This window comes from Artemia franciscana, chromosome 5 (assembly GCF_032884065.1).
Source record: "Artemia franciscana chromosome 5, ASM3288406v1, whole genome shotgun sequence".
Classification (NCBI taxonomy): domain Eukaryota; kingdom Metazoa; phylum Arthropoda; class Branchiopoda; order Anostraca; family Artemiidae; genus Artemia; species Artemia franciscana.
The window spans coordinates 36,148,116-36,161,980 of NC_088867.1; the positions used below are offsets into that span (position 1 = coordinate 36,148,116).

The 13,865-nt window shown below is 38.5% G+C and overlaps 1 protein-coding gene across 7 annotated transcripts in view; it reads right to left on the reverse strand.

Moving 5' to 3' along the window:
• The window catches only part of LOC136027341 (uncharacterized), a 60,777-nt gene that overhangs the window by 35,715 nt on the left and 11,197 nt on the right, over positions 1 to 13,865 (reverse strand). For 3 of the 7 annotated variants that reach the window (XM_065704486.1, XM_065704488.1, XM_065704485.1), the window contains exons 2-3: positions 11,082 to 11,170; positions 4,331 to 4,393 (exon numbers count right to left, since the gene is read on the reverse strand). In XM_065704486.1, coding sequence (XP_065560558.1) covers positions 4,331 to 4,393; positions 11,082 to 11,113 — 95 coding nt within the window. In that variant the 5' untranslated portion in view covers positions 11,114 to 11,170. The remainder of the gene's footprint in view (positions 1 to 4,330; positions 4,394 to 11,081; positions 11,171 to 13,865) is intronic. The other 4 variants (XM_065704490.1, XM_065704487.1, XM_065704489.1 and 1 more) reach the window with 2 other exon arrangements.

The following is a 13,865-nucleotide window of genomic DNA, read 5'->3' on the forward strand; positions in this document are numbered from 1 at the left end:
TTTGTGGGAAAAAGGTCGGAAAACCCTCAGGTGTGATGATGTGCGCCAGAAGGGTGTCATCAGGGGCTGGTACATTATACTACGCTGGCCTCAATTGCTAGGAGTCACCAGAAGAAACGCTAATGGCAATTTTTTCATTAAATTTAAACGCTCTATTCTAGTATAAAGAAATGTTTTAGGAGGAAAATGCCCGAAAAATGTCATATATGTGATAATACTTGTTAGAAGGTGTCGTGCATCTACCATTCAGTGTGGAACACTGAACAGTTTGCGATGGAACATCACGAACTAGCACTGAAATAGCAAGTTTCAATAGCCAGGAGTGGCTACTCCTGGTAGTGAGGCATACCAAGCCTCAGTAGCTAGGAGTCATCAGAAGAAAGGGTAATGGGATTTTTTCATTAAATATAAATGATCGATTCTAGTTTAAACGATTATTTTTACAGGAAAATGCCCGAAACAATTCCTTGTGTGATAATGCTAGAAGGTGTCGCGTGTCAGCCATTGACTGTCATGGGCTCAGAATTGCCATGGAAAATCGCAACCAAGCAATAAAATGGCAAGTTTCCGCTGTTCAAATAAAAAGAATGTCCATTTCTAGTTTATAAATTTATTTTTTGAGTGAATAGATTGAAAAACTTTTAAGGTGTGATAATGTGCGCCAGAAGGGTTTCATCGGGGGGGGGGGGCTAAATTGTCCCGAGTTGGCCTTAATTGCTCGGAGTCATCAGAAGAAGCACTAGTCGGGATTTTTGCATTAAGTTTAAATGATCGATTTTACTGTAAACGAATATTTTTCAGAAAATGTTCGAAAGATGCCATATGTGCGAATAAGACTCTAAAAGTAAAAAATACGCCAAGATCAACTCGCAATATTATTTTATAATATCCTCTAGAGTATTATTTAACATGCAGGTTCATTTTCCACCTGTGTGTCAGTTATTCCAACCATATGGGAACACGCAATAAATAGCTTAATCATTCTAGTATGCGAGACAGAGATTTCTTCAAGCGTTGTATAGATTATCGTGCAAAATGTTTTAGCAAAATCAAAATGATTGAAAGCTTAATGTTTTGAAATAAAAATGTTTGAAATCCATTCGAATCCTAACGTTGACAAAAAAGCTTTTGGATATAAAGGTTCTCTGAGTAAAACATCTTAAAGGAAAATGAAACATCAAAAATAATGAAAAAAACCACTGAAGGAAAAAACACCTTGAAACAAAATGAAATCCTTAACAAAAATCGCTTTGAACGAAAATGAAATCACGAAGAAAAAAATCTGAAAATGATATGTAACACCCCACATGTGCACCATCATTACGTAACATCCCGCATGTGCGCTACGTCAGCAAATCTACCCAGTCAGGTAAGATTAGGTCACTCCAACAAATCTAGCAATGCACGCCAGATTGCGTCACATCCCACATGTGCACCGTCATTACGTAACACCCACGTGTGTGTCCCCCCTCAGTTACAACCGGGACTTTCCCGCTTGACTAACGGTCTCTAACATGTCCTATTATGCAACACCCCAAACCCTGTTACATAACAGCCAAACATATCATGCAAAAGTAAACATTCCCTATGACGTAACATGTACGTTGCTGGCTGTCATGTAATGGTGGGATAGAGATGACTTTAAAAGCATTTGGCTATCGTAAAAGTCATTATGCTATCACTACTAAGATAAAAAAAAGACAATCGCCACGGACAAACTTTTTTCCGTTTTTCGGTCCTCGTGAAAAGTTACAACAAGAGCTAAGAGCTCATATGGCACTTGTGAAGAGGCAAGAAGAGCTAAGAGCTCATATGGCACTTGTGACGAGGCAAGAAGAGCTAAGAGCCAAGAGCACATATGGTATGAGCTCTAACAAAATTCTAAGAATCAATAGACTGATTTAAAATAAAAATCAGAGGCTTCATGCCGGTCAGGATTCAAAATAAGAGCTCTGAGTCACGATGTCCTTCTAAATATCAAAATTCATTAACCTCCTATCACCCACTCGTAAGTTATAAATACCTCAGTTTTTCTAATTTTTCCTTTCCCTTTAGCCCCCCAGATGGTTGAATCTGGGAAAACGACTTTATCAAGTCAATTTGTGCAGCTCCCTGACACGCCTACCAATTTTCATCGTCCTAGCACGTCCAGAAGCACCAAACTCGCCAAATCACTGAACCCCTCCCCCAAATCCCCCCGAGAGAGCGAATCCATTACGGTTACGTCAATCACGTATCAAGGACATTTGCTTATTCTATCCACCAGGCTTCATACGATTCCTCCACTTTTCCAAGATTTTCTCCTCCAGCTCTCCCCAATGTTAACAGATCTGGTCGGGATTTGAAATAAGAGCTCTGAGACATGAATTCCTTCTAAATATCAAATTTCATTAAGATCCGGTCACCCATTCTTAAGTTGAAAATACCTCATTTTTTTAATTTTTCCGAATTAACACCCCTCATCTCCTCCAAAGAGAACGGATCCGTTCCAATTATGTCAATCACATATCTAGGACTTGTACTTATTCTTCCCATCAAGTTTCATCCAGATCTCTCCACTCTAAGCGTGTTCCAAGACTTCTGTTTCCCTCCTCCAACCCTTATGTCCCCGGATCCAATTCGAGTCGAAAATGGAGCATCTGAGACATAAAATCCTTCTATATATATCAAGTTTCATTAAGATCGGATCACCTATTCGTACGATAAAAATACCCCAATTTTCGCGTTTTCCAAGAATTCCAGTTTCCCCCTCCAACTCCCCACAATGTCATAGGATCTGGTCGGAATTTAAAATTAGAGCTTTAAAGCACAAGATCCTTCTAAACATCAAATTTCATTAAGACCCGGTCACCCGTTCGTAAGTTACAAATAACTCATTTTCCGAATTACCCCCCCCCAACTCCACTAAAGAGAGCAGATCAGATCCGGCTATGTCAGTCACGTATCTTAGACAGAGTTTTATTCTTCCCATCGAGTTTCATCCTGATCTCTCCTCTTTAAGTATTTTATAAGATTTCCGGTCACCCCCCCCCCCCGACTGCCCCCCAATGACTCTGGATCCGGCTGAGATTTAAAATATGGGATCTGAGTTACGATGTCCTTCTAAATATGAAGTTTCATGAAGGGCCGATCACTCCTTCGTAAGTTAAAAATCGTCATTTTTTCTAATTTTCAGAATTAGCCCCCCCCCCCAACAATACAGCAGATCCGTTCCAAGTGTGTCAATCACGTATCTAAGACTTCTGCTTATTTTTCCCACCAAGTTTCATCCCAATCCCTTCAATCTAAGCGTTTTCCATGATTTTAGGTTTCCCCCCCCCCCACTCCCCACAATGTCACCAAATCCGGTCGGGATTTAGAATAAGAGCTTTGAGACACAATATCCTTCTAAATATCAAATTTCATTGAGATCCGATCATCCGCTCATAGGTTAAAAATACCTCATTTTTTCTAATTTTTTAGGATCAACCCCCCCCCCCCCAACTACCCCATAGAGAGCGGATCCTTTCCGTTTATGTCAATCATGTATCTAAGACTTGTGTTTATTTTCCCGCCAGGTGTCATCCCGATCCCTCCACTCTAAGTGTTTTCCAAGATTTTAGGTTTCCCCCTCCCAACTCCCCCATATGTCACCAGGTCTGGTCGGGATTTAAAATAGCCGCTCTGAGACACGATATCCTTCCAAACGTCAAATTTCATTAAGATCTGATCAACTGTTCATAAGTTAAAAACACTTCATTTTTTCTATTTTTTTCGAATTAACCGGCCCCCACTTCCCCCCCCCCAGATGGTCAATTCGGGAAAACGACTATTTGTAATTTAATCTGGCGCGGTCCCTGATACGCCTGCCAAATTTCATCGTCCTAGCTTACCTGGAAGTGCCTAAAGTAGCAAAGCCGGGACCGACAGACAGACCGACAGAATTTGCGATTGCTATATGTCACTTGGTTGCTACCAAGTGGCATAAAAATGGTGTGTGCCACCCTTTTTATTATCAGGGTCATTATCAGAGTCAATTTTGCATATGAAGGATGACAGATTGCAAGAGATTGTCCTTTTCAACCAACCACCAAGGGCAAACCGAAGAGCAAGATCAATATAAGAAACACGGTCAGAGGAGCACCATCGTCGATCCAAACCCTGGTTTTTCCATCCCCTCGCATTATAAATGAAACTAGGCTATTGTCTTGGACATAGTCTGTTTGTTTTTTTTTATCAAGAAAAGGCACTATATAATAAAAGCGACAAATGAAATAATTAAGAAACAGGCCAGCAAAAATAAAAGAAAAAAGAATTAGAAAAAAAGTTATAAGGAGTAAACAAAACTTACTCGTATAAATCAATTTCTTCCATCTGTTCCATTTTCACTGTGGACTGACCATCAGACTCGGAACTAGGAATAATTTTATATAATTATATGAAGTAATAAGACAAAAACATTATAAATAAAATGAGATTGAACCGGCTTCGGCTGTTAATTTGTACAGAATGTAAACATGAGGGGTTGGCAAGGCTGATGCAATGCGGAGTAGGGAAGCACACCAGAAACCTAGCCCTGTCTTTTATAGTATGCCAGTGTTAAACATAATCAGGTTATAGCAACGTTTTCAGAAAAAAATTAAAGAGAATATGAGAATGAAACCTAAAGCAAGTAGAAATAGTGATGAAAAAAATTAACAAGGCAACAGAAATAGCTATCTACCTATTTAATCGGCTATGTTCTTAGGTCTAGAGAAACCCCGTTTATTTTTATATATTAATTTAAGGATCTTTTTCCAGAAAAGGAATTTTTCAACAAAAGCAAAGAGCAAATTAAATCTAAGACAAGCGAAAGTAAAGCCAAGTAGTAACCAAAATGTAAAACGGCCATCAATCACTGTGAATATAAAAGTGAAATCCAAAACAAATAGAAATTACAATAAATAATCAGGTTAAAATTAAAATGAAAAGTAACTACAGCAAACAGGAGTTTGGCTAACGTCCTGGACTAGAAAGTCACTTGTACTTCGCTGAAAACAGTTCTTATTTGAGATGTGAGTCTTGTTTGTCATAACAGCAAACAAAAAGAAAAAGAAAATTATCATATTGACCAAAATTCTGAAAAGATCTAATGAAGTGCAGATTGACAGCTTAACATATATACTGATATTCATCCCCGAAAGTCTAAACTAGTTTGCATTGATTAACGTTATAAAAGAGAAAACGTTTAAAATGTATTTGCAAACGTTTATAAACGGACATACGTTTAAAATGTATATAAAAACATTTGTAAACGTATGTACGTTTAAAATATAAATTTTTAAGACGTTTTAAATGTCTTTTCAGTGAAGTGCATATGGCGTGCGACATATATGGCAGCAGTCATAGCCATAAGTAGTCGCAATCACAAGTAGTTGTAGTCGTAAACAGTCGCAATCCAAAGTAGCCACTGTCACAAGTAGTCACAATCTCAAGTAGCTACGATCACAGTCGCAAGCAGTCCCAGTTCAGTAGTTGGCAGGGTTGCCAAGTGCCAGCGTCAAAAAAAGTGCAAATTCAGTCAAAAAAGAGTACAAATTGTTAAAAAAGAGTGCAGGTCAAAAAATTTGCACGCGCGCAACCCCTTTCACTGTTCTGACAACTCTTACGCTATTTCCAAATAATTATTAATTATCCTACGACCAATAAACATATTACCTTTTAATTTTTCAAATGTATTTAAATTAAAGTTAGGAGGACTTCCTGCATAAATTAACCTCTAAATAATGGGTTAGATAATGATTCATTCTTTTTTTTGGCTTAAAAGGTAATGCTCTGTTTAAAATTTACTGGTGTTTATTTTGATTGCTTAGATCTTTAACTGAATTGTAGTTGGCTTCATCGAATGTTTAGATAAAATTTTGTCTACATTTTATTCAAATATTTTGAAAGGAATATAAGAAGTTTAAGTAACTAGTCATGAACCATAGCTGACTTCACTGTAGTCAAGTACATATCCCGTACGCGCCCTTAGGACTTTTCTTTTTAAAATTTTCTATTACTTGAACCAACATGGCATGAGTTACTACAAACTCACTTTTGTTAGAAAATACTAGGCTTTGCCTTAACTGTTCTCGTTCTTCTATTGCCTTTCGCTATATCATATTGACGATCTTGGTACATTTCGCACGAACAAGGTTTTTCAAGAAAGTATTTAAGTATTCTTGGGCATTTACTATAATAGACATTTTAATATAAGGCTTTGGACGCTATAAACTACATTTTCTGCGGTTCATCATTTTCTAGCCATATACGATGCCAGAATTTTCTATTTTTTGCAGGCATAAGCAAGTTCAGGATTTGAAAATCAGCCTTATATTCCGGATCGCCTTCGGACCATGACCATGAGAATAGTTGCTCTCTCTCCACTATTCGTCGAATGACAATAAAATTACAGAAGATATTAAGTTACAAACGAGCTTCGTAGAGTGGGACACAAGAAGACTTGTTAAGGAGGCAAAATGCGACTTCTACGTTCTGAAGAACCGCATCACTAGTGTTTTTGGTCTCAACTCTCTCGACCATGTCCGATTCTTGTTTCATACCCATTTATCTGGCTATGTTCTGTTTGAACGTGATTCAGATTGACACTAACGATGACACTACTAGTAAGTTTAGATTCACAAACAATTCAGGTTACTAGGAATAGAATGTTAAAATTCCTGAGCTGAAAAGAAATCCATTTGGGTCAACTTTTGTTAGAACTACAAATAAGAAAAGCTGGAGTATTTAAGCACTCATAAACCAAAGCGATCAAGGGAGGTACAGACTGACTTGTCGAAAAATCTACTGAGTGGCAGTGGCAGATTTGGGGACAGACCTCCTATTCCAGCTCCCTTGGCATTGGATCGTGTTTACTTTCCTCCAGTTTTAACATACATTTATACATATATGTCGCACAAAAGGCAAATCAGAAAAATTGTCACACATATGGGCACTTTGAAGTCGTAAAGTGGCCAATCCAAAACTTAGAATTAATTCTAGTTCCTCCCCTCAAGACTTTGTCAATCCAGCAACACTTGATAAAAGTTGATAAATTCTTACTTAATTAAGAAATTGATAAATGAAAAATTCTTAATAATACAAAATTCTAGCCCTTCTCAATGCACTGGAGATGTTCGCATCAAAGCAGAAACTTATTAATTGTTGTAGACTCTGTCATCCTAAGCCTTCCCTTGCCTATAATGACAACTATAGTTCGCCGTCTTCTGATGTCCTTGTTTGTTTTGTTGATGACAGCACACTTGGCACTTTGGGAAATTGTGAATCAGAGCTTCGATTAAATTTAGAAAATTTGTTTGAGAGAGTAATTTTATGGCTTGATGCTAATTATATTGTCCTAAATTTTTCCATGTCCACTTCTTTGATATTTTCGCATATTTCTCAGATTCATCCCCAGTTATCAGAAATTCATCAGCCAAATGGGGTAATTCATAGATCTAAACACCGATACGTTCGTTTTTTGGGCATTGATGTTGATGCAAACTTGTCTTTCAAACGTCACGTTGATTTGATCAAAATGAAGATATGCAGGGGGCTCGGTGTTTTAAGGAAACTTAAACATATTTTCCCTGGATCAATTTTGAAGATCCTTTTTCACTGCTTAATCCAATCTTACGTTTCTTACTGTTCAATAGCATGGATATCAACCTTTCCTTCATTGTTAAAACCACTTTCTAAGGTTTACAATAAAACTAACCGTTCAAGATTTTTCCCATTATTTGATCTCGAGTCACTTTATATTCTTTCGTGTGCATGTTGTACTTTTTCTCAACTTCATGGTGACCTTTCCCATTCCCTAAGTGTTCGGCCATCTTTCAACTCTGATCAAAAGAATTATAATCTTTTTGACTTGACTTACTGCTCCTGGCGAAATGCTTCCGGCGCCGAGAGTGATGCTACATGGTGCCTCCATTTAGACCGGTCTCTTGCAAGGCTGTGGACATCCTCCTGAATATTTGCCATGACTAAGAAGGCACCTGTCGTGTCCTTCCATCTGGTTGGGGAACGACCTCTTGGGCGTTTCCCGCCGTGCAGCACGGGATCAAAGTCAAAAATCGTTCGTGCGGGAGTGTCGGGTGCATGCGAAGGAGATGTCCCTACCAGCGTAGTGTTCGTTGGGCGAGTAAGACTGAGAAGGGCGTTTGAGCAATTAACGCCAGGAGGTTCTCGTTGCTAACAAAATCGTGCCAGCGTAGTCCTTCAATGTGGCGAAGATGTTTTGTTTGGGCTATATTTACGGTGCTAAACACAGACTGAGTGGCTGGCCAAGTTTCGGTTCCGTAAAGAATCACAGATCCCACCGAAGCATTGCATATACGCATGTTGGTCCTACGGCTGATAAAAGGTTTCCTCCAAAGGGCACTTAGTCTCCCCACTACTGCTGAGGCTTTGGCAATTCGGTGCATTAGATCTTTAAGGATTGATCCGTCATTTGAGAGGATAGAGCCAAGGTATGTAAATTCCTCAACAATCTCAGCTGGTTTGTCACCGAGCATTAGGACTGGCGGGGGACGCGGCGAGTTACGGGGTTCAACAAACATCACTTTTGTCTTCTGCCAATTAATCGACAGCCCTATCTTTAAGGCTTCATCAGCAAGGATTTTTAGGGCTTCTGTGAGCTTCAACGGTGAATCGGAGACAAGAGCAAGGTCATCGGCAAAGTCAGCGTCTGAAAGTACTCTATCACCGTAATGCAACCCAAACTGGAGGCGGTTTATGGTCCGAGTCATAATGTAGTCGATGACACAATTAAATAGTTCTGGGGCAGCAGCACAACCCTGACGGACTCCAGTATTGATTTTAAAAGATGAGCTGTGTCTGCCATTAACTTGCACGCAGCTCTCAGTCCCTTCGTGGAGCCGCTCGAAAAGGTTGCAGTACTTCGCTGGTAGTCCAGTTGTTTTCAGTATGAGCCAGAGTGATTGCCGGTCGACAGAATCGAAAGCAGCCTTGAAATCCACAAAGGCAACATATGCTTTTTGTTGAAATTCTCGAGTCTTTTCTATCAGCTACCACATTGTAAATATTTGCTCCACGGTGGACCTTCCTGGTATAAAGCCAGCCTGTTGGATTCTTCGTTGGCTTCTGAGAAAAGTGGTACAGCGGACGAGGAGGGTCATAGCGAAGAGCTTCCCGGGCACAGAGAGGAGTGTGATGCCACGATAGTTGGAGCAGATTCTGCGACTGCCTCTCCGTTTCCAGAGAGGCAGAATGATGCCCGCTCGCCAGTCTTTTGGAATCCATTCTGGACGAAATACTATGGAAAACAGTACTTGGACCCAGAGAAGGGTCGCTGCCCCACCATATTTCAGCAGTTCTGCAGGGATACCACAGACTCCTGGGGCTCGGTTGTTTTTCATCCGTTTCAGAGATTTCAAGATTTCTGTAGAGGTGAAAGGGTGATGCACACTAGCACACGGGGTCTCAGGGGTGTTGGATGCAACTTGAAGAAGGTCAAGGTCGGGCTGGCTAACAAAGTCCAGAGTTAGAAGTGAAGAGAAGTGATCCTTCCAGGCGGACAGTTGAGCGCTCTCGTCAGTGATAATATTTCCATCATTAGATATGATAGGGCCTAGGGAGGATGGCTTTCCATCTGTAAGATCCCGAAGCTGTATGTATAGAGCGCATGTGTCACCCTTTCTTGCGGCCTCCTCGAGATCAGCGGCCTTTTTCTCGGTGAACAGCTTTCTGTCTCTGTGGAGGAATTTATTTCTTACGCCGTTTAGACGTCTGTAGGTAACCATGTCCTTCGCTAGGCGTGCTTTACGACGCTGTTCAATAATATCTAGAGTTTCCTGCGATATCCAGGACTTTTTTCTGGGCCTCAGACGACCGATAGTACTTTCGGCCGAAAGCAATACGCCGTCCTTGAATAGTTGCCATGCTTCTTCAGATCCCGAAACTTGACTAAGACAGTCGAAACAGTTTGAGATGGAGACAGCATAGACCTGGTGCGTGTTGGAGTTTGCGAGATTGTTCAGGTCTAATTTGGGAGGACGGTGGTCACTTTTCTGGGTTTTCAGGCGTAGTCTAAGGTAGAGACGACAAGCCTGTGGTCGGTGTTTCCCAATTCTGCACTTCTGTAAGTTCGGCAATTAGTTATAGAGTTGTTTTCTTCTCCTTTTTGCTCTTCTCTCTGTGAGTAAATGATTGTTTTAATTATTTTCCTCTGAGTAAGTGACTCGTTTATCTTCCCCCTTCTTTACAGGCCAAAGAGGCAATGGAGGAACAGTAAAATGCAGTATCGTATGTGTATTTCATGATGAATTAATCTTATCTTATCTTAATGGACTTAATTTTTATCAATTATTAGGAAATATACCTGGGACTCACAACTGTGCGTGAAAAGCAAGTGAAAGTAAAATTCTATGAACATTAGACTAATATAAATAACACTAATAGTAACACCCGGAGAATCTAAACCGAAGAATGGACACATTTCTTTTTTCTTCTTTCTAAAACACAGGTAGTTACATTCCGCACTAAGGTCAATCCTACACGGTGGATTAAGGATCTTGTCACCTTGATCTGGCACACAGTGGTCATTTCGATGCCTTCAATCCAAATCAAGTAGATAGTCCCAGTTATAAACTGTCCCAGCCGTTGACGCAGGTGGGAGCATTGGAATAGAAACCCCTAAAATCTTATAGTAATAAAATTCGTTGTTCTCAGTAAAGTTTCGTAGAAACCATTTTTTTTCCTGTTTTCACCAACTTATTGGGCAACTTTCTCTCCGCCCCAAACGAAAAGCTGCTTCTCACGTATAAAAACATCTGAACTTGCTAGTTGGTAGCAAACTGTGAAATTGAATTACGAAATTAAAACGTTCAGAACATATTTCATTCTTGGGTTTTGTTTTTCTTCGTCAATTTTTGACGGGAAGTAATCTCGTAAGTAAGTAAGTAATCAGTAGTCCCTAGCCAGTAATCAGTGATCTGTAATTAGTAATCAGTAATCACAATTACAAAGCCATGCCGAAACCTCCAAGTTCAGACCAAGATTCAGACCCACTGCCTCATGTAAGCTACAGACTATCAAAATTATAAATAAACAAAACTTACCCTTGCTCAACATCATTTTCAACTGACATCATCTTGGCTGTTGCTTTTTCAGCAGGGATCAGTGTGAGAGAAGGAACAATCCAGACAAACTAGCAAAAAAAAAAGTATTTCTAAGCAACAGTGTTTAAATCGGCTGGAATTTTTTTCTCCTCTTTTCTTTCTAGTATTTAGATTTTTATTTTACCAGAAGCATTTTCAGCAGGAAGATAAGACACGGGCAATACATTTGGTTTCTTAAATGGCTTACTGATGTCCATCAGGATTTAAAGGGGAAGGGGGCTCTAGTTTAGCCCAGTTTAGATAGCCTTGTTTTGATTCAGTCTTCAATTTTAGCGATTTGATTAAAGTAAAGTAATAATGTATTAGCCTCTAATACTCTGAGATACGGAATCGAAAAAAAAGCTATAATCCAAACAAATTTCCAGCAGAAAAAAGTTTTCTAAAGAACCGAAAAATTGTCCACTCTTTTCTTCCTCTCTGATCACTTCTGACTCCTAAGAAGGGTACTAGAACTTCTGAATTATAATCGAATGAGTCCCCTCCAAAGTTTATACAACCATCCCTTTCATATGAAGTGCCTCTGGGAAAAAAAAAACAACATTGAAGCATAATGGTCTTTACTATAGGCAACCCTATTTCCTCTGACTAAAGCAGCGTTTTTGAACATGGAAAGTATAATTTCTCAGAACTTAAAAGCCCTAACTTGACCAACATACTATCCTAAGTCATTCCTGAGATATTGCTCGTAAACTCTTGTCATAACCTGAGTGCAAATAGTTCGTTTAAACAACACTCAACATCCCCTTCAACATTTCCCTCATCATTCCCTAGAATTTTCATCGTAATACCCTTTTTCCAATTTGAAGATAAAAGTTCAAACATAACACCTTTCCCAATAACAAACCCTACATGTACTCTAAACAGTAGGTAATTTGTATACTTCTACTGAGGATGCTAGTACTAATTTTATAGAGGTTAAGGATTTTAAGGTAAAACTTTCAGGCAGCATATAGGGTAGAGTTGAAGTAAATCAAAAATTACTGTATGTATTCAGGTTGCAAAAAGGATGCGTGAACAATTTCTGAGAAATAGCTCAGAGTATTAAGTTAAAACTTTCAGACCGCGTTGAGAGGGACGCTGAACTAACCGAGAGTAACTCTGTGCTACTACTACTACCAGTTGCATCATTCAGGAGTGAGAGGGCCCTCAATAATTTGGAAGAAAACTAAAATTTATGAAGTAGCCTTAAAATTTTAAAAGCTCGTTTTAAGTGTCAAATTTGCTCTTTACTCTGAACCGATATTTTTTTTCAAACAATCCATGCTATTTTTAAAATAAGAAAAAAACAATGGTCCATTACACTTCATAATATGTTCCACATAATATTTTTCCAAATGAGCTGTCTTTGAAACCTTATCATCTAGTAAAAATGCGAACCTAGTTAATAGCAAATTTGAAAAATGTTCTATGCTTACATGTTTAGCCACATTTGTTCAGGTCGATTTTTTTCCTTAATATTTAAGGTGCTTTTTTTAATAGGACAGAAATGGAATCACCGAAGAAAAAGAAGGTAGCTATACAATGAATATAACTTCGTGAATGAAAAAGAAACCATTGAAAAAGAAAATAAGACTTACTGTTTTTATAATGATGTTTTTATTATAACTAGATAGGTCAAATCGGTTGTAGTTTTGGTCATGGAATTTAGTAGAGGGGAATCCGCACCAGGAATCATTTAATTGTTTTGATTTTTATTTTCAGTATTTAATTGAAACTCCAATTTTCTTGTTTATTATTGAAATGCTTAATAAGTGCTGACAATGTCGTATTCCTTACGTTTGGGATTCACATACTAACCCATAAATGTAGACCTGCCTATATTTTCGCTTTTCTAAATATTTCTTTTAATCATCTTCTAAAAGAAAATTGGCATAAATTTGTTAGGAATTATGACCGAAATTAGTTGCAATTCCCAAAACTCTAGTGCTACTTGTGGAACATTTATCTCTGCATCAGAATACTGGACGAAATGTCTGCTGAGAATGGAATAAATTGAATTTAGACAAAATATGTATATTTTTCTCACAATTTAGAAATTTTGTGTGCACGTATAAGTGGTACTAACCCATTCTCTTTTTCTACTGTTAATCAGTTCTATAAACGTATACCCCTCCCCATACCCTGATTTGAACAAGAAACTTTTGTGTAATATTTAAAGAATTAATTTTTTTAACTAATATGCAAAGTGAAAAGTTATTTTCAAACTCTAGGAGTCAATTTTTCCTTCCAATTGACATAGGCCCTAGATTAATTCCTAAGATTTTAATGTCCTTAACTCAAGTATTGTCCAAGATAGCAAAGAGCCCATTATCTTAATTACAAATGCCCATTTAACAAAGAGGTATGATGATTCAAGCAATAAAAAACATGGTAGTCCTATAGGGTTTCCACTTTTCATAAGGTAACACTATATTAGCAGATGATTAGCACCACTTGATTCCGCAATCAACACTATTTCAAAATATAGTGGTCACTATCATGACCATGTACCCCATACCTCCGGGGAAGATCCAGGATTTTCTTTATGGGGGGGGGCGTATAATAGGTTGCTTCGATAAACTTGCGAACAAAGAAATACCCCTAAATTAAAGGGAACCTCGACAATTATGTGTCGTAGGTAGGGAGTGGAAATGGTCGTAATATTAATCTAAAATCTGGTGAGGGTTAAAGCTCTAATAAATTTGTTGAAATTAAAATGGCACAAAATATTGATACAAAAAATAG